At 33.5% G+C, this 23,067-nt stretch overlaps 1 protein-coding gene across 2 annotated transcripts in view; it reads left to right on the top strand.

The window, feature by feature from the left end:
• LOC114328744 (tyrosine-protein phosphatase non-receptor type 13-like) overlaps positions 1-23,067 on the top strand; it is a 1,179,517-nt gene that overhangs the window by 1,053,137 nt on the left and 103,313 nt on the right. For both annotated transcript variants that reach the window (XM_050656417.1, XM_050656421.1), the window contains one exon: positions 17,316-17,634. In XM_050656417.1, the coding sequence (XP_050512374.1) occupies positions 17,316-17,634 (319 nt within the window). The remainder of the gene's footprint in view (positions 1-17,315; positions 17,635-23,067) is intronic.

The following is a 23,067-nucleotide window of genomic DNA, read 5'->3' as shown; positions in this document are numbered from 1 at the left end:
CTTCAGAATTTTCTCCTCTCATTTCCATATACTTGGTTTTTCCTTGGTTTATAGTCAGGCCATATTTTTTTGCTTCTTCTTCAAATTGCTTGAACATTTTTTGAAGTTCTATTCTTGAACGCGTCAGAAACACCAAGTCATCTGCAAAACCTATACACTGTTGTCTTCTGTTAAGAATCGTGCCGCTTGTCTGGATATTGGCTCCTCTAATTATATTTTCTAGTACTAGATTGAATAAGTCTGTTGACAGGGGGTCCCCTTGTTTTAATCCTCTGTTGACGTTAAACTGATTTGAAAAACTGCCTTCTATCATGACTTTATTGACTGTGTTGGTTAACGTAATTTTAACTAATGGTATCAGTTTCTCTGGTATTCCTAGTGCTCTCATTGCTTCGTATAGCCCGTTTCGTGAGATTGAGTCGTAAGCCTGTTTAAAATCGATAAAGAGCATATGTAATCCTAGATTTTGTTCATAACTATTGTTTTGCAATAACTTTAGCAAAAAAATTTGATCGGTTGTTCCTCTTCCCTGTCTGAAACCAGCCTGGTATTCTCCTATTATCTCTGATTCATAAGCTTTCAATCTAGTTCTTATAATTTTTGCTAATACCTTATACACCACTTCTAACAGTGCGATTCCTCTGTAATTTTCACATATGGTCTTATCACCTTCCTTGTGAATTGGGCAGATGAGTGCTGTGTTCCATTGCTCCGGCATTTTTTTCGTTGTCCCAATTTTCTTTATAAGTCCAGCTATTTTTTGCTGCAGTATATTTCCTCCTACCTTTAATATCTCTGCTGGAACTCCGCTTTCTCCGGCACTTTTATTATTTTTTAGGTCCTTTATTACTGTTATTATCTCCCTTTCTGTCGGTGCTTGTGTTTGTTGTGGTTTCGCTTCTTGTATTTGTTGTTGTTCGATTTCTTGCCCTCGCTGTTGCATTTCTGTTTCTGTTTGGGCTTTATCGTTTAATAATTCTCCGAAGTATTCTGCCCATCTATTCAATTTTTCTGTCTTGTCTCCCAGCAACATACCATCTTTATTTCTGCAAAACATTATGCATTTATTTTGAGTCCCTCGTGTTTTTTTTACTCCTTGATAAAAATTTTTAACTTCTTGTTGGACATAGTTTTCTTCTATTATTTCTAGTTGCTTTTCCAGTGCTTTTCTCTTCTTTTGCCTACATAATCGCTTAGCTTCTCTTCTCTTTTCTTTATAATACTCGTTACTTTTTTCTGTGTTGTTTCTAATATTTTCCATTTTTGCGTTGTTTCTCTGCTCTAGAATTCTTTTGCAGTCCTCATCAAACCATTGTTCTCTATTTTCTTTTTCTGCTTTCCCAATGCTAAGGTCTGCCGCTTCTATCACAGCTGCTTGTATTTGTTCCCATTCCTCTTCTAGGTTCCCGGTCGTGATTCTTTCCAATCTCTTGTTTATCTCTTCCTCTGTTCTTTTTGCTACCTCTTTATCTTGGAGTCGCTCTAATTGGTATTTTTTCCGTTGTGTTCCTTTTCTTGTTATCTTGGGAATTTCTTGCTTAAGTTTGACTATTGTCAATATATGATCGCTATCCGCGTCTGCTCATCTGTAACTTCTACAATCAGTCACAGATTTGTTGTGTTTTCTTTCAATGAGGACATGGTCTATTTGGTTTCTCGTTTTTCCATCAGGAGAGATCCAGGTTATTTTGTGTATACCTTTATGATCAAATTGTGTACTTACTATCTTAAGGTTATGTTCCATTGAAAGTTCTATTAGTTTTTTGCCATTGTCATTACTTTCTTTATGTAGGCTTTTACCTCCTGTTATATTCATATAAATTTCTTCTCTTCCTACTTTCGCATTCATATCTCCCACAATTATTTTTATATCATATTTTGGTATTTTCCCAATTAGCTCACCGAGTTGTTCATAGAACTCATTTTTTGTTTCCATGTCTTTCTCTTCTGTAGGAGCATGTGCATTAATTATGCTAATTTTTCTATACTTCCCGCGAAATCTTATATAGCACAGTCTTTCTGATATTGCTTAGAAGTCAGTTACTACTCGTCTTATTCTGTCTGATACTATAAAACCAGTCCCCAGGTATCCATTTGGCCCGCCGCTTTTAAAAAGGGTACTTTTCCCAACTTTTACTATCTCACTTCCTAGTTGCTTGGTTTCTTGCAAGGCCATTATTTCGATTCTATATTTCTCTCGTATTTTATCTAAATTTCTTAATGCTCCTTCATCGTAGGTCCCTCTTACATTCCATGTGCCCACTTTCAGTACATTTTCAATTTGTTTATTTCCTTTCTTATCTTCTTTTCTTTTTTCCGAATTCATCGTCCTTATTGTAGCCATGTCGTTACCATTTTTCTCATGTTGATTATTATTTTTTACTTTTTTGACCCCCCTGGTGCTGCTTCTCCTTTTTTTATTTCGTATAGCTGCTCCTTCTCTTCATCCCATCTCCATTCTCTACCGTCTACTATTAACTTTTTGTATCCAATTCTTGCCATTTTCCTTTTTCTCTTTCTTCTTTCGCCACCTTGCTTAATTGTTTCTGTATTTTCTTTTCTTTCATCGTTAGGTCACTGTTTATGTAAATGCGTTCGTTGTGGTTTTTTAACTTTCTCTTGTTTTTCAATATCTCCATTTTTTCAGTCATTGTTTCCGTTTCTATAACACAGAGATTCTCTCCAATTTTTGTGGCGTTCCTTAATTTCACTTTAACTTGCAGTTCTCTGACTAAGAAATTTTCCATTTCTTCTCTAATGTTTCTATCGTCGTTTGTGTCCATTTTTAATCCTGATATGGCAGCATCAACTGCAGGTCCCTTCTCTTGCAAGCAGGAGAAAATAAAGGGACCTTTTGCTATTATTCAAGATCTTAAATGGTATATGCAGTTGTTCTCAACTACTCAATAAGATCGCACTGTTTGTACCACCTCGCACCACTAGACAAGTGCGAACATTTTATGTACCATTCCACAGGTTTAATTATTCACTTTTTTCGTTCGTACCCAGAGTCTTGAATTTAGCAAACTCCCTTTACAATTTACAACTGTTCGACAACTCCATCAGTCGTTTTAAAAGAAATTTACATGGGATCAATATTTGAGTGAAGCGTCTGTAATTTGTTAACTTGGTTTTATGATATTATTTCATAGTACATATTTACTTCTAATATTATATTTATATTTCTATATGTCTGTTTTTTATATTATATTATGTTATTGTTTTTTTTTTCTGTACACTATGTATTTTTGTAGAATTGGGCTTGCCCGTAAAATAAAAAATAAATAGATATTATCAGGTTTTTCTTCTTACTGTATTTTTCTATGTATTCGATTCTTTCCTGTAGTTGCTTTACTTCTCTTTTCAAGTTCTGATTCTCTTGCCTCATTTCCATTAATTGCTTATTGTTTTCGGCTTGTTCCTTCCTGACCTGTTTTATTTCATTCATCATTTCTTCATTTTTCTCCATAAGTTCTTTCATCATTCTAATCATGCCTGCATTTGTATCTTTGTCTGCTTCATTTTTCTGTTGTGTTCTCTTTGCTTTTTTACTTCTTTCAAAACTGTCATCGTTTCCTTCCGTTCTCTTCCGTTTAGTTTCTTCGTCTGTTTCTACCTCACTTCCAGTTTCGCTTCTATGCTCACTCATTGTGTTTTTATTTAGAGACCTAATTCTGTATTTACTTATTACTATGTATTAATATTATTGTTATTTTATTTATTAATTATTTAATTTTTAAATTTTTATTTTACTTTTAAAATTATTTGTGACTTCTTATCAGTGCCAAAAAACTTAATGATAATTATTGTTTTACTGTTAGTAATTTAAAATATATTTTTATTAAAACTAGGTTAGGTTAATAATGGTTGGATCTTACTTTTAAAATTCTTGTTTAGTTTACACTCTAAATTACTTAATTCACTTATTTACACTTTGTAAGACTTTGGTGATTTATCTGTTCGCAATACCTCAGTAATTTTGAAGCTAAATTGCGGAGCAGATTCAAATCGACCTCACTGTCTCTTTACCAGGACCGTATTCATGTCTTTTAGATAGTGTTGGAAAATTCTCGAGAATGAAAAATCAGAGAAAATTCTCAAGAATCTTCTCGAGAATATTCTCGATATCGAGAATTTTCTGAGAATGAACCCTACGACGCACTTAGGGATATTGTTGAAGATGAAATAGGGTATTAAAGATCATGAACTCATTTACAAAATTATGATACTAAACAACAGTGTTCTTCATATAATATAAAGAAAATACAAAAACAACAGAGAACACAAAATATATTTGATAAAAAAATTCTAAAAGTTTCTTCTTAACAACAAATAATGCAAGTAATGGATGTGTCGATTTAATCAGAAAAACATGAGGTCTCAGGTTCAGAATCTATTTCTACCATTAGCTCGTCCTGGTCATCTATATTCTGCATTTCAATGTACTGATGAGAAGTCGTGGGATTTTATTTTTGACGAGGCGTCAGGTCAGTCATGGATTGGTCTACGTCTAAAGGTGGCATTTAGACGGGCTAGTTTTTGAAGCAATATGTTGCCGAAAATATATTTGGTATGTTTATGGCAGCATTACAGCCATCTAATGAAAATATCGCCGTTTGGCTGAGCCAGGTGGCCGAAATTTTACGTTGCCGATAAAGTCGAACTGCTGTGGAAAATTTTGCATGTTGCTCTGTATTTCCTCTTTATTTCCTGTACTCTGTTGAAATTTAATTTGGTTTTGTCAAAACATACAAAGAAAAGATGAATACGTGGTCAAATAAAATCACAATAAGGTTTGTTAATACAGTACATTTACGTCCAGAGTTGTGGAACTTGGCATACTTCTGGAACTATAAGACAAATTATGGAAGTGTGCACCTTGAATAAATACATTGAATTAACTGTTAGTACATATAAATAACAATTGCTAATCTTGTTGAGATTGGTGTTGCATTTCTCATGTTTGATATTTCTTCTCTATTCGTGGCCCTATCATTATTTATTAATAGTTCGAATCCACAGGGTTCTGTCCTTGCCCCTTTACTTTTCAGCCTCTATATTGCTGACATGCCTGAAACCGAATCTCGGAAGTTTGGATATGCTGACGACTGGACCCTTGCAACAAGCCACCAATCTTTAGAAACTACAGAAATCACTCTCACGAATGACTTATCCATCCTCAGCGAATACCTTAAGAAATGGAGACTACAGCCAAGTACTACAAAAACTGAAGTATCAGCTTTTCATCTAAACAACAAGTTGGCAAACAGAGAATTGCGAGTGTATTTTAATAACAAGCTGTTAAAACACAATAAATACCCGAAATACCTTGGGGTTACTCTAGACAGAACGCTCACATTCAGAGAACACCTGACGAAAACAGCAGCAAAATTGAAAACACGCAACAATATAATACAGAAACTCTGCGGCACTACATGGGGGTCCACAGCATCAACATTAAGATCCTCTGCTCTTGGCCTGATATATCCGGTGGCAGAATACTGTGCTCCAGTGTGGCTAAATAGCAGGCATACCCACCTGGTCGACACCCAACTAAACCGTACTATGCGTATGATAACAGGCACAATTAAGCCCACCCCTACAATGTGGCTACCTACCCTTAGTAATATAGCACCACCCAACCTACGCCGCGAACATGCATTGGTTAAAGAATATAACAAAATAATGGACAGTCGTCAGCTTCTAGTCCACAACGACATCCCCGATATTCTTGGAAACCGTCTCCGATCCAGGTTACCCCCTCTACAATCTGCTCAAGCGCTGCAGCAATCCAACTTTGACTTAAATACCCGATGGAGAGAAGATTGGGAAAGTAGGACAGATCCGCATTACCATAGTCTACCGGACATCATAGGGAAACCTGGCGAATTTGAACGTCCCCGTAAGATTTGGGCAGCCCTTAATCGAATTCGAACAAACTGTGGAAGATGCGCCGACTCCCTCCACAGATGGGGTAAACTCCCCTCGCCTTCTTGTGACTGCGGCGCTGCAAGACAGACGATCAGTCACATTGTTCAGGACTGCCCACGCAGAGCATACACAGGCGACCCTATAGACTTTGTAATGGCAACCGAAGGGTCAATCGAATATATAAAAAAATTGGACATCTGTTTGTGATGCATTGTATAATGCATAAATCTAACTATATTCTGTGATATACTTAAGCCATACGCTAAAAAAAAAAAAAAAAAAAAAAAAAAATAGTTCGAAATCACTTTTTGGCATTCTTGTAAAATTCTTAAACAAATAATTGTTTAGCATTATTTCCATAGTTAAATTAACACTATAGGAACACCAAAAAAGAAAACTTGGGGAAAAGTTCAGCATCTTATGGCTCATAATTTATGGTAAAATAGAAAGCAGGAGTATTGAAGAAGGATGACTGCCGAAAAACCGAGGAAGATTATACAGGGTGTCCAGAAACTCTACCGACAAACGAAGACAGGAGATTCCTCAGATAATTTTAAGACATTTTAACCCAATTCACCTAGTCCAAAAATGCTTCCTAAGGGAGCTAGAGCTCTTTGAAGATGGCACCATGTAATTAGTTTTTCTTAAATACCTCTAGAACGCTTTTATTTAGAAAAATGAACATTTGTATACATATTTACTTTCCAGAAATGAATCGATTCCATCTATTGCAAATTTCTAGTACCGGTCATAGGCGTTCGTTTTGGGTAGGGCAACGGTTATTTTATCGCATAACTTTTTTGTATTCAACTTTTAAGCATTTATGATACTGGATTATTAAATTGTGAGGTATTCTAGTACTAAAAGGTACTCTTACTTTAAGTCGGTAGGACACACCGTTTTCTAGAAAAATCGATTTGAAAGTTTTTAGTTCTGGGAATTTGCAAAAAAAAATTGAAGAAAATTAAAAAAAAACGATGTATTTTACCAACTTAAAGCAAGAGTAACTTTTCGTACTCGAATATCTCATAATTGAATAATCTAGTGTCAAAAATATTTAAAAATTAAAGACAATAAAGTTATGCTATAAAATAACTGTTGACCTACCGAAAACGGACGCCTATGACCGGTACTAGAAATTCGCCATTAATAAAATCGATTAATCTCTGGAATATAAATAAATGTACCAGTTTTCATCTTTCTAAATAGTTTTTTTTTTAAACTTTTTTTTTAATTCAAAAAACGAAAAATTTTCAAATCGATTTTTCTAGAAAACGGTGTATCCTATCTACTTAAAGTAAGAGTCCCTTTTAGTACCAGAATACCTCACAATTTAATAATTCAGAGTCAAAAATGCTTAAAAATTAAAGACAAAAAAGTTAGGCGATAAAATAACCGTTGCCCTACCCAAAACGGACGCCTATGACCGGTACTAGAAATTCGCAATGGATGGAATCGATTCATTTATGGAAAGTAAATACGCATACCAATTTTCGTTTTTGTAAATAGAAGAGTTCTGGAGGTATTTAAGAAAAACTAATTACATGACGCCATCTTCAAAGAGCTCTAGCTCCCTTAGGAAGCATTTTCGGACTAGGTGAATTGGGTTAAAATGTCTTAAAATTATCTGAGGAATCTCCTGTCTTCGTTTGTCGGTAGAGTTTCTGGACACCCTGTATAGTTGCAGGTAAAACAACTATTTACTGCAGTTGCTTTGAAATATGAAGTAGCCGTGATGGTTGTTCCGTAACAGAATTGACTCCTAAAGAAGAAGTTGGTAAAAATGGCTTATCTGCAGAAAAGTTTGGTCTTAAATTCAAATTGAATCCAGAGTGTCTTTTTATTTTACGTTTTTGGAACAAAATACGCGAAAACAGATATGAAACTTCTAGTTTACTACAAGTTATTACCCAATAAATTTCAGGAATTTTTATTGTCGAATTACTGAAGCTGCGTCATTACCAAACAAGGCGGAATAAACAGGAACAACATAATATACAAGTTAATTTTAGCTCTCAAACTAATTTAAACCAAAATAGTAATCACGGGATAGATGCGTATTTAACTAATGTATGCCAGTCATGCACACCATAGAATTGCGGGAATTTATGCGTAGCTGCATTACAGCCAGATGTGATCCCTATTTCCCAATAGAGGTGTTCGTCGAAGTATGTAAATCATTTTAGTAGGGCGTTCTTATATTGATTGTTAAATAGAAAAAATAGAAGTTATTTCGAATATTGCATCGAAAAAAAAATACAAAAAACATCGACTATTAGTTTAAGGGGTCAATAGCCTTATAGTTTTTGAGTTATTTATGAAAAACCGCTTTTAAAACGTGCATTTTTTCAACAAAAATCAAAATTTTTGATCTTTGATAACTCAAAAATATTAATTTATTTTAATAACTTTATAAAATATAACAAATTTTTCTTGAAATTTGTCCATGTATCGGTTATTTTTAATAAAGTAATTTTCACCCACTAAAAGGGGTGGCAAGGTAAAAGCGCAAGTTGGCATCATGTCTTTTGTTTATTGAGGTATCCTCCAACCACTCACCAATTTTCATGAAAATCGATGGAGCTTCACCGAAATCGAAGGTAATAGTTGATTTTTACCTTCAGTGGCTGCACTATAGAACCGAAATTGCAATTCAATAATCGAAATGCGCGTACGTATTTTGCAAGCTCATAAATTAGTAACCGATAAGCAGTCGCAAAATTATTAATTTTATTCATTTTAAGTAACTAGAATTATCTCTTAAGCCAGGAAGATGGGGAGGTTTTCTTGTGAAGGGGTTTTAGCTCATTAATCAAAATGAGCATATTTTAAGAGTTTATTCTTAGAATTTATATGCTATACGAATTATATCCGCGATGTGAAATATTTTAAATTTTCTCAACATTTTTCTCTTGAGTTGAATCAATTAAAGAGTAGTTTGGGGGGGATAAAGGAATAAAAATCTAAACTATATCACTTCAAAACTCATAAATATCTCGTAATTCTGCCGCAAAGATCGATTCAATATCTTTATTTTTAAGTAGTCGGGGGGCTGAGTCAGCCCCCCACAAAAAAGATTAAATTCCTGCCCAGTGTAACGACCTCAAAATTTTTAATGTACGGAATAGGAAATCGTATAAATAGCTTGTAATTTAGCTATTTGTTCTTTAATATCTGCAAAGTGGAGGTCCAGCTCAACGGGGGTGAAGTAGAAAGAAGTTTTTCCGCATATAAAAAATTATTATCAGAGAGACGGAACAGTTTTTCTCTAAAAGTGTAGAAAAATATTTAATAATATATAGTTTTAACTGTAATAATAATATAATGAAGAATGATGATGGTGATGATGATGGAATAAAGAATAAATGAATATAATGATGTATATTGTAGATGATACAAATTTCAATAAATATTTTTTGTGATTTTAGCATAAAATAAATTAAATACATTAAATACAAGGATTACTGCATTTTTTATTTATATGCATTACATGCATAAAAGCATATTTTAGTGCATATTTCAACTGTTTTTTGTGCATATTTGTATGCATATTTTAGGGTTTTTTAAGTGCATATTTTCCGAGCTCTATTTATAAGTAAGCAAAAAATCGACGTGTTTTTGCAAAATAATTTTACACTATTTAAAATTACGTTTTGTCATTTTTTTTAATTAAGTCAATAGTATAATAAATGTTCTTCTTCCATAAACTGTCAGAAGTCTTACTGTAACCTCATAATTTTCTGACTTATAGTGTTGCAAAAAAATGAAAAATGAAATGAATCTTGTTCTTGAATATGTAATTAAACGGTTGACGGTGAGTGGAAATAACATACTTACAAACAAATCTACCCAATTAGCAGCATACGCGGATGATATAAACATAATGAGCAGAACAATGAATGCAGCGGAAGAAACCTACGTTGAGTTGAAACAGAGTGCAGAAGCAGTAGGGCTAGCAATAAACACAAATAAAACAAAACTACTCATACAAACCAGATCAAATAGACCGGCGCAACAACACTTTATTGACGATATAGAACATGTGAATAGATTCACGTACCTAGGAATGGATCTGGTTGCAAGCAATGAAGAAGAACCGGAAATAAATAGAAGGCTTGTGCTGGCAAATAAAGCCTATTTCGCGATGGGCCACATATTCAAATCGCGAGACGTACACCGGAAAACAAAACTCCGGGTATATAAAACAATAATCAGGCCCATAGTAAGTTATGGCTGCGAAACATGGGTGGTGACACAGAAATCTGCCGATGCATTAGATGTGTTTGAAAGAAAAGTATTACGTAGGATACTGGGCCCAATAAGTGAAAATAACAACTGGCGAATTAGGTATAATAGAGAAATATACGAGCAATATAGCGAACCAACTCTAGCACAACACACTAAACTGCATAGATTATGGTGGGCAGGGCACGTGGTCCGCATGCATGAGAATAGAATCCCCAGAAAATTGCTGAATGCAAGAATGCAGGGAAGAAGACCTGTTGGAAGACCTAAAAAGAGATGGGAAGACGAAGTCGATGAGGATGCCAGGAACTTCCTGGGAACGCGTTCATGGAAAAGAACAGCGGTAAATCGAAATGATTGGAGAAGCTTATTGAAGGAGGCCAAGGCTCGATTTGGGCTGTAGTGCCATTGGATGGATGGAAAAAAATGAATTTGGGATAAACAAATTAAATTACTTTTAAACTATTTGACCAATTGCTTTGAAATTTACAATATAATAAAGAAGGTTCTAAGTTAGGTTTTACATAAGTTATGAATATTTATAAAAACTCAAAATTTATGATTTATTTTGCAATTTTCTAAGCAACCAATAAGGATAGACATATTCAGCGAACGCCATATTGAAATTTTTTAGACGATTTATGAGTTTCTTACTCTCAAATTTGTTTAAAATGCTTAACTTTTTGGATATAGACGAAAAAAGCGAAAATTTACCGTTTTTTGATCTTCATTTGTTTATAAATATGTATATCATCAAAATCGGCTACATTAGTCCTGTCGCCAGGGGGGGTACAACGGCCTCCTTAATTCAGATGGACTTACCCAAGTTTTTTTTTTATATATTTTGATCCGCAGAATACGAATTTTTTGGGTAACAGTTGATCCGGATGTCGATAAGATTGTTATAGACAAAGAACTTGAGGAATTACATAACAGCGATTTCTCGCAAAACAAAACATCTTTTTGTATTTTTTGGGCGATTTCAAGCAAAAAATATGCCTACAAGTTTTTTCGTAGAATGCATAGTTTTCGAGATAACCGCGGTTGAAATTTCAAAAAATCGAAAAATTGTAATTTTTGAACCCGAATAACTTTTGATTAAAAAATAAAGTAGCAAATCTGCTTACCGCATTTGAAAGTTTAAGTCAAATTATATCGGTTTTGATTATTTGCATTGCTAAAAATTTATTATTTTATTGTTAAACAAAGCTATAAACACCTAGTATGTGAGTGATGTTTTCAATGATTTCTCATGTAAAATCGAACGAGTAGGTAGAGTAGCTACAAGTGCAAGCGAGGCAATTTCTACGTAGCATGCGTTAAAACGCATGTATTAGGCACGGGAAACACTATGTGTTTATAGATTAGTTTAACAATAAAAAAATTAACTTTTAGCATTGCAAATAATCAAAACCGGTATAATTTGACTTAAACTTTCAAATGCGGTAAGCAGAATTGCTACTTTATTTTTTAATCAAACGTAATTCAGGTTCAAAAATTGCAATTTTTCGATTTTTTGAAAGTTCAACCGCGGTTATCTCGAAAACTATGCATTCTACGAAAAAACTTGTAGGCATATTTTTTGCTTAAAATGACCCAAAAAATACAAAAAGATGTTTTGTTTTGCGAGAAATCGCTGTTATGTAATTCCTCAAGTTCTTTGTCTATAACAATCTTATCGACATCCGGATCAACTGTTACCCAAAAAATTCGTATTCTACGGGTCAAAATATATAAAAAAAACTTGGGTAAGTCCATCTGAATTAAGGAGGCCGTTGTACCCCCCCTGGCGACAGGACTACATAGTATGGTATAGTTAGACCCAAACCCAGACATCCAAAGTGAAAGTTATCCTCCAACACCAAATTGTTCTATATGGTCCACATAATATTCAGAAAAAAGTCACACCATTTTGAGCGTCGGGTTTGGGGGTGAGAGGGGGGAGAAATCTGCAAATTCGTAGTTTTTTAAGTTTTTCGTCAATATTTCTAAAACTAAGCGGTTTAGCATGAACAAGCCTCTACACAAATTTGTTTTACATTAAATTTGAAATAAAAAAGGCCCTATGCATAACCCTTCTAAAATGAACGGTTCTAAAGTTACGGAGGTAGTTATAGGTATAGTAGGTATAATTGGTCCAAAAAAAGGCCTAACCCAGACATCCAAAGTAAAAGTTTTCCTTCAACACCGAATTGTTCTATATGGTCCACATATTGTTCAGTAAAAAGTTACACCATTTTGAGCGTCCGGTTTGGGGGGGGGGGGGGAGATGGGCGAGAAGTCGGTAAATTAGTAGTTTTTTTACGTTTTTCGTCAATATTTCTAAAACTATGCTTTAGCGTAAGGAGTGTTCTATAAAAGAATGTTCTACATAAAATTTAAAACAAAAAAAGGTTCTATACATAATTGTTATAAAATCAACGGTTCCAGAGTTACGGAGGGTGAAAATTGGAGGTTTTCGATACTTTTTATATTTACCGATTTCTCCCCCCTCTCCCCCGCAAACCCGATGCTCAAAATGCTGTGACTTTTTTTTGAATATTATGTGGACCATACCATATAGAACAATTTGGTGTTGGAGGATAACTTTCACTTTGGATGTCTGGGTTTTTGGTATAGTTATATCATAAATAAAAAAGTATCGAAAACCTCGACTTTTCACCCTCCGTAACTCTGAAACCGTTGATTTTATAACAATTATGTATAAAACATTTTTTGTTTTAAATTTCATGTTGAACATTTTTGTATATAACATTGTTTACGCTAAAGCATAGTTTTAGAAATATTGACGAACAACGTAAAAAAAAACTACTAATTTATCGGCTTCTCTCCCATCTCCCTCCCAAACGGGACGCTCAAAATGGTGTAACTTTTTACTGAACAATATGTGGACCATATAGAACATTTTGGTGTTGGAGGAAAACTTTTACTTTGGATGTTTGAGTTAGGCCTTTTTTGGACCAGTTATACTATACTACCTCCGTAACTTTGGAACCATTCATTTTAGAAAGATTATGCATAGGGCCTTTTTTATTTCAAATTTAATGTAGAATAATTTTGTATAGAGGGTTGTTTATGCTAAACCGCATAGTTTTAGAAATATTGGCGAAAAAGTGAAAAAACTACGAATTTACCGGTTTCTCCCCCCTCTCCCCCCCAAAGCCGACGCTCAAAATGGTGTGACTTTTTTCTGGCCATTGTGTGGACCATATAGAACAATTTGGTATTGAAGGATAACTTTCACTTTGGATGTCTGGGTTATGCCATCTTTTGGATCAACTGGAAACATACAGTGTGTCAATTTTAAAACTTACAATGGCTATATCTCACGAACAAAAGCTGAAAACAAAAAATGCTTGAAACCGTTTCTAGGATAGTAAGGGGGAACTAAAATGACATGAAAGATAACTCACCCCCATCAACCCCCTAGGCCCCACCCACCCCAACCAAAAAAGTTTAAATTGCAAACCCCTACTTGTGATACATCATTGAAAAGGCTATAAAAAATGCTATCCAATGGTATAAATAATAATTATACAGGGTGAAGCAATGATTGTGAAACTTAGGCTTAAATTAAAAAGTTTAATGAAGTTTTCTTGAAATACAAATTTGATAAAAATATCAATTATGTAAATGTTCAAAGTGGGTTCCGTTGTTTTGTAAACAATAATACAGTCCATTTGCAAATTCTGCACAAAATTTGACAAATGTTTTTCTAGTAATATGCTTGAGTAATTATTTCTCGCAATTTCCCAAGTGACGCAAGTTAAGTTTTATAAACAACTGATTTAAGGCAAAAATGGCAAATTAAGTTTTAATTAACAAAAAAAGTACGAGAGGACACTTACCATTTAAAATAATAGTCCGGGAGATAGCATTACAAATACAAAAGTCATAGTAAGCCAGCTGATATTAACACCCTGTATAATTATTATTTATACCATTGGATAGTACTTTTTATAGTAGGATAGTATATTACTTTTTTCTATGGGGTTACCCTAAATCAGTTGTTTATAAAACTCAACTTGCTTCACTTGGGGAATTGCGAGAAAGAATTACTCAAGCATGTCGCCCTATTACTAGAACATTTGCTAAATTTCGTGCAGAATTTGAAAATAGGCTGTATTATTGTTTACCAAACAACGGAATTTACATTAAATATTTACTTAATTGACATTTTTAATAAATTTGTAATTCAACAAATCCTTATTAAATTTTTCACTTAAGCCAAAGTTTCACAATTATTGCTTCACCCTGTATAATTATTATTTATACCATTGAATAGCATTTTTATAGCCTTTTCAATGTGTATCACAAGTAGGGGTTTGCAATTTAAACTTTTTTGGTTGTGATGGGTGGGTCCTAGGGGGTTGATGGGGGTGAGTTCTCTTTCATGTCATTTTAGTTCCCCCTTACTATACTAGAAACGGTTTTAAGCATTTTTCGATATCAGCTTTTGTTCGTGAGATATAGCCATTGTAAGTTTTAAAATTGACACACAGGTTATTAATATAATAGATGTCCATACTACTCAAAAACTTTGGTTTCGGCCTGGAGGGGGGTGTGTCCAGAGACATGTAAAAGGATAGACTTGTCTAGGGATATGCCACTCTATGCATCGAAGTGTAACGTCGACATAGGATTGAGTGGTCAGTCACATGCGCCGGATCGCTTGGTTAAAAGAGATAGATAGACCACCGATCGACTGTTTCCATACTGTTTCCGGGTTACGCTTTTTTGGTGAGTATGCCGAGTCTACGCTTAATATGTTAATGGATGTGTCACGAGAAAAATCTTATTTCTCTGGACTACTGTTTAACCATAGACCTGGAGAGATTTCTCTTTCCTCTAGTTCTTTTTCAATTGCCTCCTTCCAGCTTCTTCTCGGCCTTCCTCTTTTCCTTCTCTCTTGTGGTGTCCACGTCAAAATCTGTTTAGGGATCCTGTCATCTGGCATTCTATGTACATGGCCGCACCATATTAGTTGTTTTGTTTTATGTCATAAATTTATTGTATGCGTGACTCCCATCATTTCTCGTATTCTCTCATTTGGGATCCGATCTCTTCTTGATGTGCCTGCTGCTCTTCCAGAAGTCCATTTAGGCGAGTGGCACACCCCTAATTTGAGGCTTAGAAATCGAAAAAGCAACCATGATAGGTGAATGGCAAATTTTGGTCATTATTTGGATGACTTTCGAAGAAAAAAGATCAGTTTCAATCTAGTTTAATTATGTAAAATTAATTATTCCAGTGCCACTTTATTCAATGTTTTAAGGTACAGTAAAACCGATTTATCTGCAACCGCGAGGAGAAAAGACGACAGACGTTCGTTTATGCGGTGCAAGTGACCTTGAGGGTTTCAGGTAAATCTGTTATACTCTACATACTCTCGTCTCTGCTCTTAGTAATTGGTATGTAGCGTCTTATCTAGACAATTCGGCAGTAGGTTTCTTTAGATGAATAGCCTTGTAACCTGAAGAGTTTCTTATTATATTTTTAAGGCTGGAATTGCTGTCTTAAACGAAAATATCAAATTTTTTTAACTGCTTTAAACCTGGCATTAATTTGGAAATTAGTATGAAATTTAGTACCATACTTTCTAAGTCGATCAATTACTTTGACGAAAAATCGCAAGAGTGCCAGATGTTCAAGTGTTACGTTGATAGAGATGGAGATACCCAATACTATACCGTCATAGGGAAAAAATATATTTATTAAAATCCACTTTTAGGGGAAACTCAAAGTGTACAAAATAATGTCAAAATAATTTAACTAAAATAAACAAGTATTTTTACGCATTAACAAAATTAATAACAAAGTTGATCGGTCAAAAATCTACATTGAATCCTTCAATCGTTTGTTAATGAGCAGACAAAAAAATATCAGATAAGTCTTTGGCTGATCACTCGATCAAAATTAACTTAATATAATGGTAACAATATGCTTAATGCATTTTTGGCACAGAACACGAACTATATACAATCCGACAAGCCAGAGTTGGCGCGTGACCTTGAGCGAAAATCCACAGCGAGAAATACATAATACGAGAAGGTCAACCGCGAGTGCTCGCTTGTCGGATTGAATATTTTAAAAAATAATCTTAACACACTAATGTTTTAGTTAACTTAGTATTGCCTCGTTCCTACTATGTGACCAGATGATACGTGGACTCAGCCAACCACCAAAAAAAACGAACTCAAAGCCGGGTAGAAACCATGAAACTTCACATCCGTCCCAAACAAAACTCTACGAAAAGTTCCCGACACAGGAATACCAAAGAAATAATCATTAACCCAGAACCCCAAATTTTACATGCAGAATCACAAAATACCACCGGCAGTAGATGGCGTCCAGAAAATATGTTACATAGGCTACTTAACGACCTGCTGGATTAGCTCAATACATGGGCATACACCCTAACCTGAGTGGTGAACAGAAAAAACGAGAACTTTAATTATCATAATTCAAAACAATCAAATCTATACTTACACGCCTTGAATTCGTTCATACACCAGGTGGATTCAGAGTATCACAGGGTGATTCACGGGATGACCCACCACCAAACGAAAAAAATATCAATCCAACAATCCTAAAAAAAAAAAGAAAAAAAACAAGAAAATTTAAAAAATAATTGTAAGCACACTTATCCTAGGGGTGCATAAGAGAAAAGTAATTTCAAATATTCAAGGACCAATGACCCCCCCCCCTTCCCGTTTTGTCAATAAGCGGATTGAATTTAATTTTTTCGATTCGACAAGACGTACGATTTGCTGTTTTCACGCTACGTCTTATTGTACGTTTTGTGTGATAGGACAAATCCTATACAATAAAATGTGGCGTGTAAACAGCAAAACATACGTTTTGTCGAATCGAAAAATGTCCTATCACACAAAACGTACAATAAGACGTAGCGTGAAAAGGAGCCTTTAAGGAGAAAAATGGTAATGTCTACTGTTACTATAGACGGATAGAAATTAATTCGATATTATTGGAAATATTGGAAACATTTTTAAGAAATTTGAAATTAAATTTAAACACAAATTAAACTTGTTATATTAATTGTTACGCTTGATTTCCTTTTCCTCCTTATTCTATTCCGCACTGTGCAAGAAAGTAATTAACGTTTTTCTTTGTTGCAGGACAGACACCAATTCCGAAAACTTCGGAACTATTCCGCGAAGATGGATGGGTTTGAGCCGAAACCATGACTCCTGTCTTCCCAAAATAACCAAGGAGGCCAGTACCAGCATGGAAGATTTGTCATTCACCAGGCAATTGTTTCACGTACCTGGTACTGTCGTTAGACCTAAATCTATGTACGTAGCCGACAGTGATAGACCAAATAGTGAGATAAATGTTATTAGTGATAATATATTTTTTAATAAACATTTAAGTGAACAAAAGTTTGAAAGTGAGACTGTTTCAAAAGGATTAGCTAGTGGGACCACCAACAATAAAGTAAGTGGTATTTCTCTGTATAGTCCAGGGCGCATCTGTTTTGAGATGGACGTTGAGAGGTGACTCAAATTTTTTTGCAGAAATTGCTTGAAAATAAATCAAATAATAATATTTGAGTTATCCTCCCTCTCAAAAAGGTCCGGAACATTGTTTAAATAATCAAAATGTCAAAAAATTAAGGAAAAATTCGATTTCTTTCTTCGTTTTTTTATTATAACTTTAAAAGTATTCATTTTCGAGAAAAGTTGTACTGACATAAAAGTTGCGTAATTAAATTTCCTACAAAATAGAATTAGTTAAAAATTTAAAAAATGGTCACCCTAGTTGCAAAATAGCAATAATTGCGAAAAAACCATACAAAAACAAGTATTCGCATTTTATGTTTTTCAACCATTTATGCTACACTTAGGACCTTCATATTTCACCCAGAAAAACTTTATGATATAGTAAAACAATACTGTAAATTTCATTAAGATCGGTTCAATAGATTTTGCAAAATAAATTTTGCAATCCAGCTTTCGCAAAAAAAATTCATTTTTTCAAAATGTTACAGGACTGAAAATAAAGCAGAGAGCAAGTTGATTTTTTTTTGCTTATAGAAGTGTACTGTACCTTTCATTTGCAATTTACAAAATTAAAATCGAGTAATTACCACGGCATCAGGAAATTTTTTAAATAAACAATAATTTTTGGTGCTACGCGCAGGACAGCGGTGTTTGATTCACACAAATTGATTTCCACCAAAATGTCTTCCAATCTTTATCTAATATATTATTTTCTTACTCTACATTTTGTTCTATTTTAATATTTTAATTCCACAATAATCAAACTAATTTTATTATTGTTTGTGAAATATTGTTTAAACAATTGCATATGTTTAAAAATAATAAACTTTTATTTTCTAAGTTAAAATATATGAACAAAGAAAGTTTTTGCTAATAAAAGTTTTATTTCGAAGGATAGAATATGTGTTTTTATTTTGCAATAAACAAATTTATTTATTTATATCGAAATATAATAAAAATTAAAATGTATAAATCATTATCAAAGGTCATTGGAATGCCCAATCAGAGCAAACTATCCGCTGTCCTGCGCGTAGCACCAATAATTAATGTTTATTTAAAAAAATTCCTGACGTCGTCGTGTTAATCGATTTTAATTTTTCAAAATTGCATATAAAAGGTACAGTACACTTCTACACGCAAAAAAATTTCAACTTGCTATCTGCTTTATTTTCAGTCCTGTAACATTTTGAAAAAAATTATTTTTTTTTTCGCGAAAGCTGGAGTGCAAAATTTATTTTGCAAAATCTATTGAACCGATCTTAATGAACTTTACAGTATTGTTTTACTGTATCATAAAGTTTTTCTGGGTGAAATAGGAAAGTCCTAAGTGTAGCATAAATGGTTGAAAAACGTAAAATGCGAATACTTGTTTTTGTATGGTTTTTTCGCAATTATTGCTATTTTTCAACAAGGGTGACTATTTTTTAAATTTTTAACTAATTCTATATCGTTGGAAATTTAATTAGGCAACTTTTATGTCAGTACAACTTTTCTTGGAAATAAATACTTTTAAAGTTATAATCAAAAAACGAAGGAAAAAATCGAATTTTTCCTTAATTTTTTGACATTTTGATTATTTAAACAATGTTCCGGACCTTTTTGAGAGGGAGGATAACTCAAATATTATTATTTGATTTATTTTCAAGCAATTTCTGCAAAAAAATTTGAGTCACCTCTCAACGTCCAAATGTACTAATATTTTTACAGATGCGCCCTGGTCTAGTATCCAATATTTTGATCGTCCGCTATAACTTTTCCCATGCGTCACGATTCATTTTCAAACAAATTAAGTCAAAACATAAAGTGAAACGAACGTCGATGTTTATATACATTTTGTATACTGTATACTATATACTACACACATCGGCGTTCGTTTCACTTTATGTTTTGACTTAATTTATTTGAAAATGAATCGTGACGCATGGGAAAAGTTATAGCGGACGAATATCGATTTTTTTATAAAAATATATAAAACGGTTTAAAATATCTACAATATTTTTGATAAAACAATTTCTTCAACAAAATGTTATAATGTTATAATAGTCGAAGCCCCTTATTGGAATAGTCTTCGTGCCATGCAAAAGTATTTCTATAACCGGGATATTCTCATAACCGATCAGTGGTGGCCATTAGAAACGTTTCGGGGCCTCAAACTTCTATTCCTTAAAGTGGGATATTCTTATAATCGGTGTTCTAATAAGCGGACTCGACTGTATATATTATACTGGTTTTATAGCGTTCTACACCTTTCAGTTCCTAATTACCTGTGGTTGCTATTATGGCAGTCTTCGGATCTTATAGCCCAATAAATGACCGGTTTGGAATGTAATTTCCAGGGGCAGCTCCGAATTGCATGAAAATTTGGATTTATGTTCTACTTATCCTCCACTTCAAAGTTGAATTTGTGCCGTTGGTTGCTTTTACTTGGGGGGTGCCATTTACACCTTCTCGGGGGGTGACAAACGCGTGTTTAAAATAAGGCCGGAAATGACTAAATTGACTTATTTTAAGCACCTTTTGTTCTATAAAGTTTTTTACGTAAGTCAATACTTTTCGAGGTATTCGCGATTTAAAATGTTGATTTTTCGACAAAAAAAACTACGTTTTTAGACCGTTTTCCCAAATTTTATTGAAAAAAATATTTTTAGCAAAAGTGTAGCCTATAAAAAAACGAAAAAAATGGTGTACCAGTAAAGTCTACAAATTGAGTGGAAGCAAAGTTGTAGCTCATGAAAGATACGTTCTTATTCGTCTAATTCCAAATCGAATAATTCAACGCCAAATCACCGAAGAAAGAAGCGTTTTTCGGGAAAACCTTATTAACATTTTTAAAGCATCGAAAAAAAGCTTATTATTTGTTTTTTTACAAAAGTTTACAGCATCAAAAATAAACGAGTTACACTGAAAAAAAAAGTTGGCCACTTTTTTTTGGTAAAAAAATCGTGAAAACCTCCCTCTATTTAGCACCCTAAATGAAATTATTCGTTTGGCTTTACCATCTATTTTAACTGTATGTGTATTGTTTATATGATCTGTAAGTTTGATTGGTTTGAAGTGCTTATTTTTGAAAACATTTGGTTTTATAGTAAAAAAAAAATTCTAAAAATTTTTGAAAAATTTCATTTTTTCAAAATAACTTAAAAAGTATTAGTGATAAGAACAATCTTAAAGAGTAAAAAAAAATGTAGGTTTTGTTATTATAAATATGCTAGTTTCATTTTGTTTCTCCGTAAGACAAAAATTGGTTAAGATATGGCTGTTCAAAATTTGCATACACTCGTGGTTAGTGACCCATTCAAGCTTTCTCAATTATAACCCTTTCAAAAATAAACACTTTAAACCGGTGAGACTGACAGATCATATAAAAAATAGATAGGTAAGTAAATTGTTTGTAAAGCGGTAGCGATTAATTTCATTTGGGGAGCTAAACACGGCGAGATTTTGATTATTTTTTACAAAAACAAAAAGAGGGCCAACTTTATTTTGAGCGTAGCTCGCTTATTTTTAATGAGAAAACTTTTGTTGAGAATTAAAACAAAGCTTTTTATAAACACTTTAAAAAAGTTTAAATGGGTTTTTCCCGAAAAGTGCTTAATTTTTCGGTGATTTCACCTTGAAATATTCGATTTGGAATTAGACAAATAAGAACGTATTTTTCGTGAGCTACAACTTTGTTTTTATTTGATTGATAGACTCTACTGATACACCATTTTTTTGGGTTTTTTATAAGCTACACTTTTGCTAAGGATATATTTTTCGATAAAATATTTACTTTTTGAGTTATTTGCGAAAAACCGTCTGAAAACGTAGTTTTTTTTATCGAAAAATTAACATTTTTAATGGCAAATAACTCGAAAAGTATTGACTTACGTAAAAAACTCTATAGAACAAAACTTGCTTAAAATCAGCCAATTTATCCATTTCCGGTCTTATCTTGAATGTATGTTTTTTCACCCCCGAGAAGGGGTGACTGTCACCCCCCAAGTAAAAGCAGCCAACGGCACAATTTCATCTTTGAAGTGGAGGGTAAGTAGAACCTAAATCCAAATTTTCATGCAATTCGGAGTTGCCCCTGAAAATTACACGGTATCGCCGAATTTCCCGTTCATTTACTGGGCTATTAAGTTTTTTCCGACATCGCTTTGGCGATGCCCTTTATCCATGCTGGTCCATTGCTGGTCTTCCTCGTTTTCGTTTTTCTGTGGGGATCCATTCTAACACTTTTTTGGGATTCTTCCTTCCTCCATTCGTCTTACGTGTCCGTACCATTATACTAGTTTACCAGTACCTATACCAAGTTTATTAGGTATACTATAGTTATTACTAGTGTGGCCAACTAGCCCGAAAAATCCGGGACATGGCCCGAATTACGTAGTCGTGTCCCGGCGTCCCGGACAAGGCTTTCGGGCCATCCGAATTTTCAACTATTTGGTAACATTCTATTTTGAAATTTTGAATACGTTATTCTTCTAAGGATTCACATCAAATGAGTGCAATAAAGTGTAATACTAATACCTGTATTAGTGGACTTTTTTCGTTTCTGTATTTTAATTATCGTCTTCTGAAAAGACAGTAATTATATTTTTGATAGGATTAAGCCACAATTGGTTGTAATGATAATTACATTTTTATATTAACCTAAAGTGATATACAGGGTGAGGCAAATAAAGGGCCTATTAGAAATATCTCGAGAACTAAAGGCAGCAGAATCATGAAAATTGGAATGACGGGGTTTTGAGGGGTGATCTATTTAATGAAAATATTTTCATTTATTTCCTACTTCCGCTTATACCAGAAGTCGCTTATAACTTCGTTTTTTTTTAATGGGGCGCCCTGTATATTTTTTCATTTTTGGATTCTCCTCAATGTTTTGGTTCTTAAAATATAAGGTTTTGTAATGTTATACAGGCAGCTTAAAAGATAATTGCGTTTTGTTATTAATTTCGTAGCAACTTTTACACCAGGTAGAATTGTAATAGTTTGACATCAAAAACTATGTTTATGTTAAAATTATTTTTAATATAGTCTACTATTGTTAAGAATTGTTAGTATTACTAAATGTTTAATTTTAGTATACAGGGTTGGTCGAAACTCGGAATGAGTATTTTCTGAGTTTTCTTAAATAGATTTTAATATTTTAATGAAATTATATTTTATGGCACTTTTCTATTTCTTAAGCATTCCCTATATCTAACTGCTTTAATTTGTGAGTTGTTGGTGATTCAAGCCAAACATTAATTGCACCAAAAAATACGTGAAATTTTATTAGGTTGGCCGTGAAAATATTCAATCACAAATAATTTTTCGGAAATAAATACATATTAATCTAGACTGATCCTTAAAATTACCAAAAATGGTTGAGTAATCA

Source organism: Diabrotica virgifera, chromosome 1 (genome assembly GCF_917563875.1).
Source record: "Diabrotica virgifera virgifera chromosome 1, PGI_DIABVI_V3a".
NCBI classification, from domain to species: domain Eukaryota; kingdom Metazoa; phylum Arthropoda; class Insecta; order Coleoptera; family Chrysomelidae; genus Diabrotica; species Diabrotica virgifera.
This window is presented reverse-complemented; position numbering and strand designations above follow the sequence as displayed.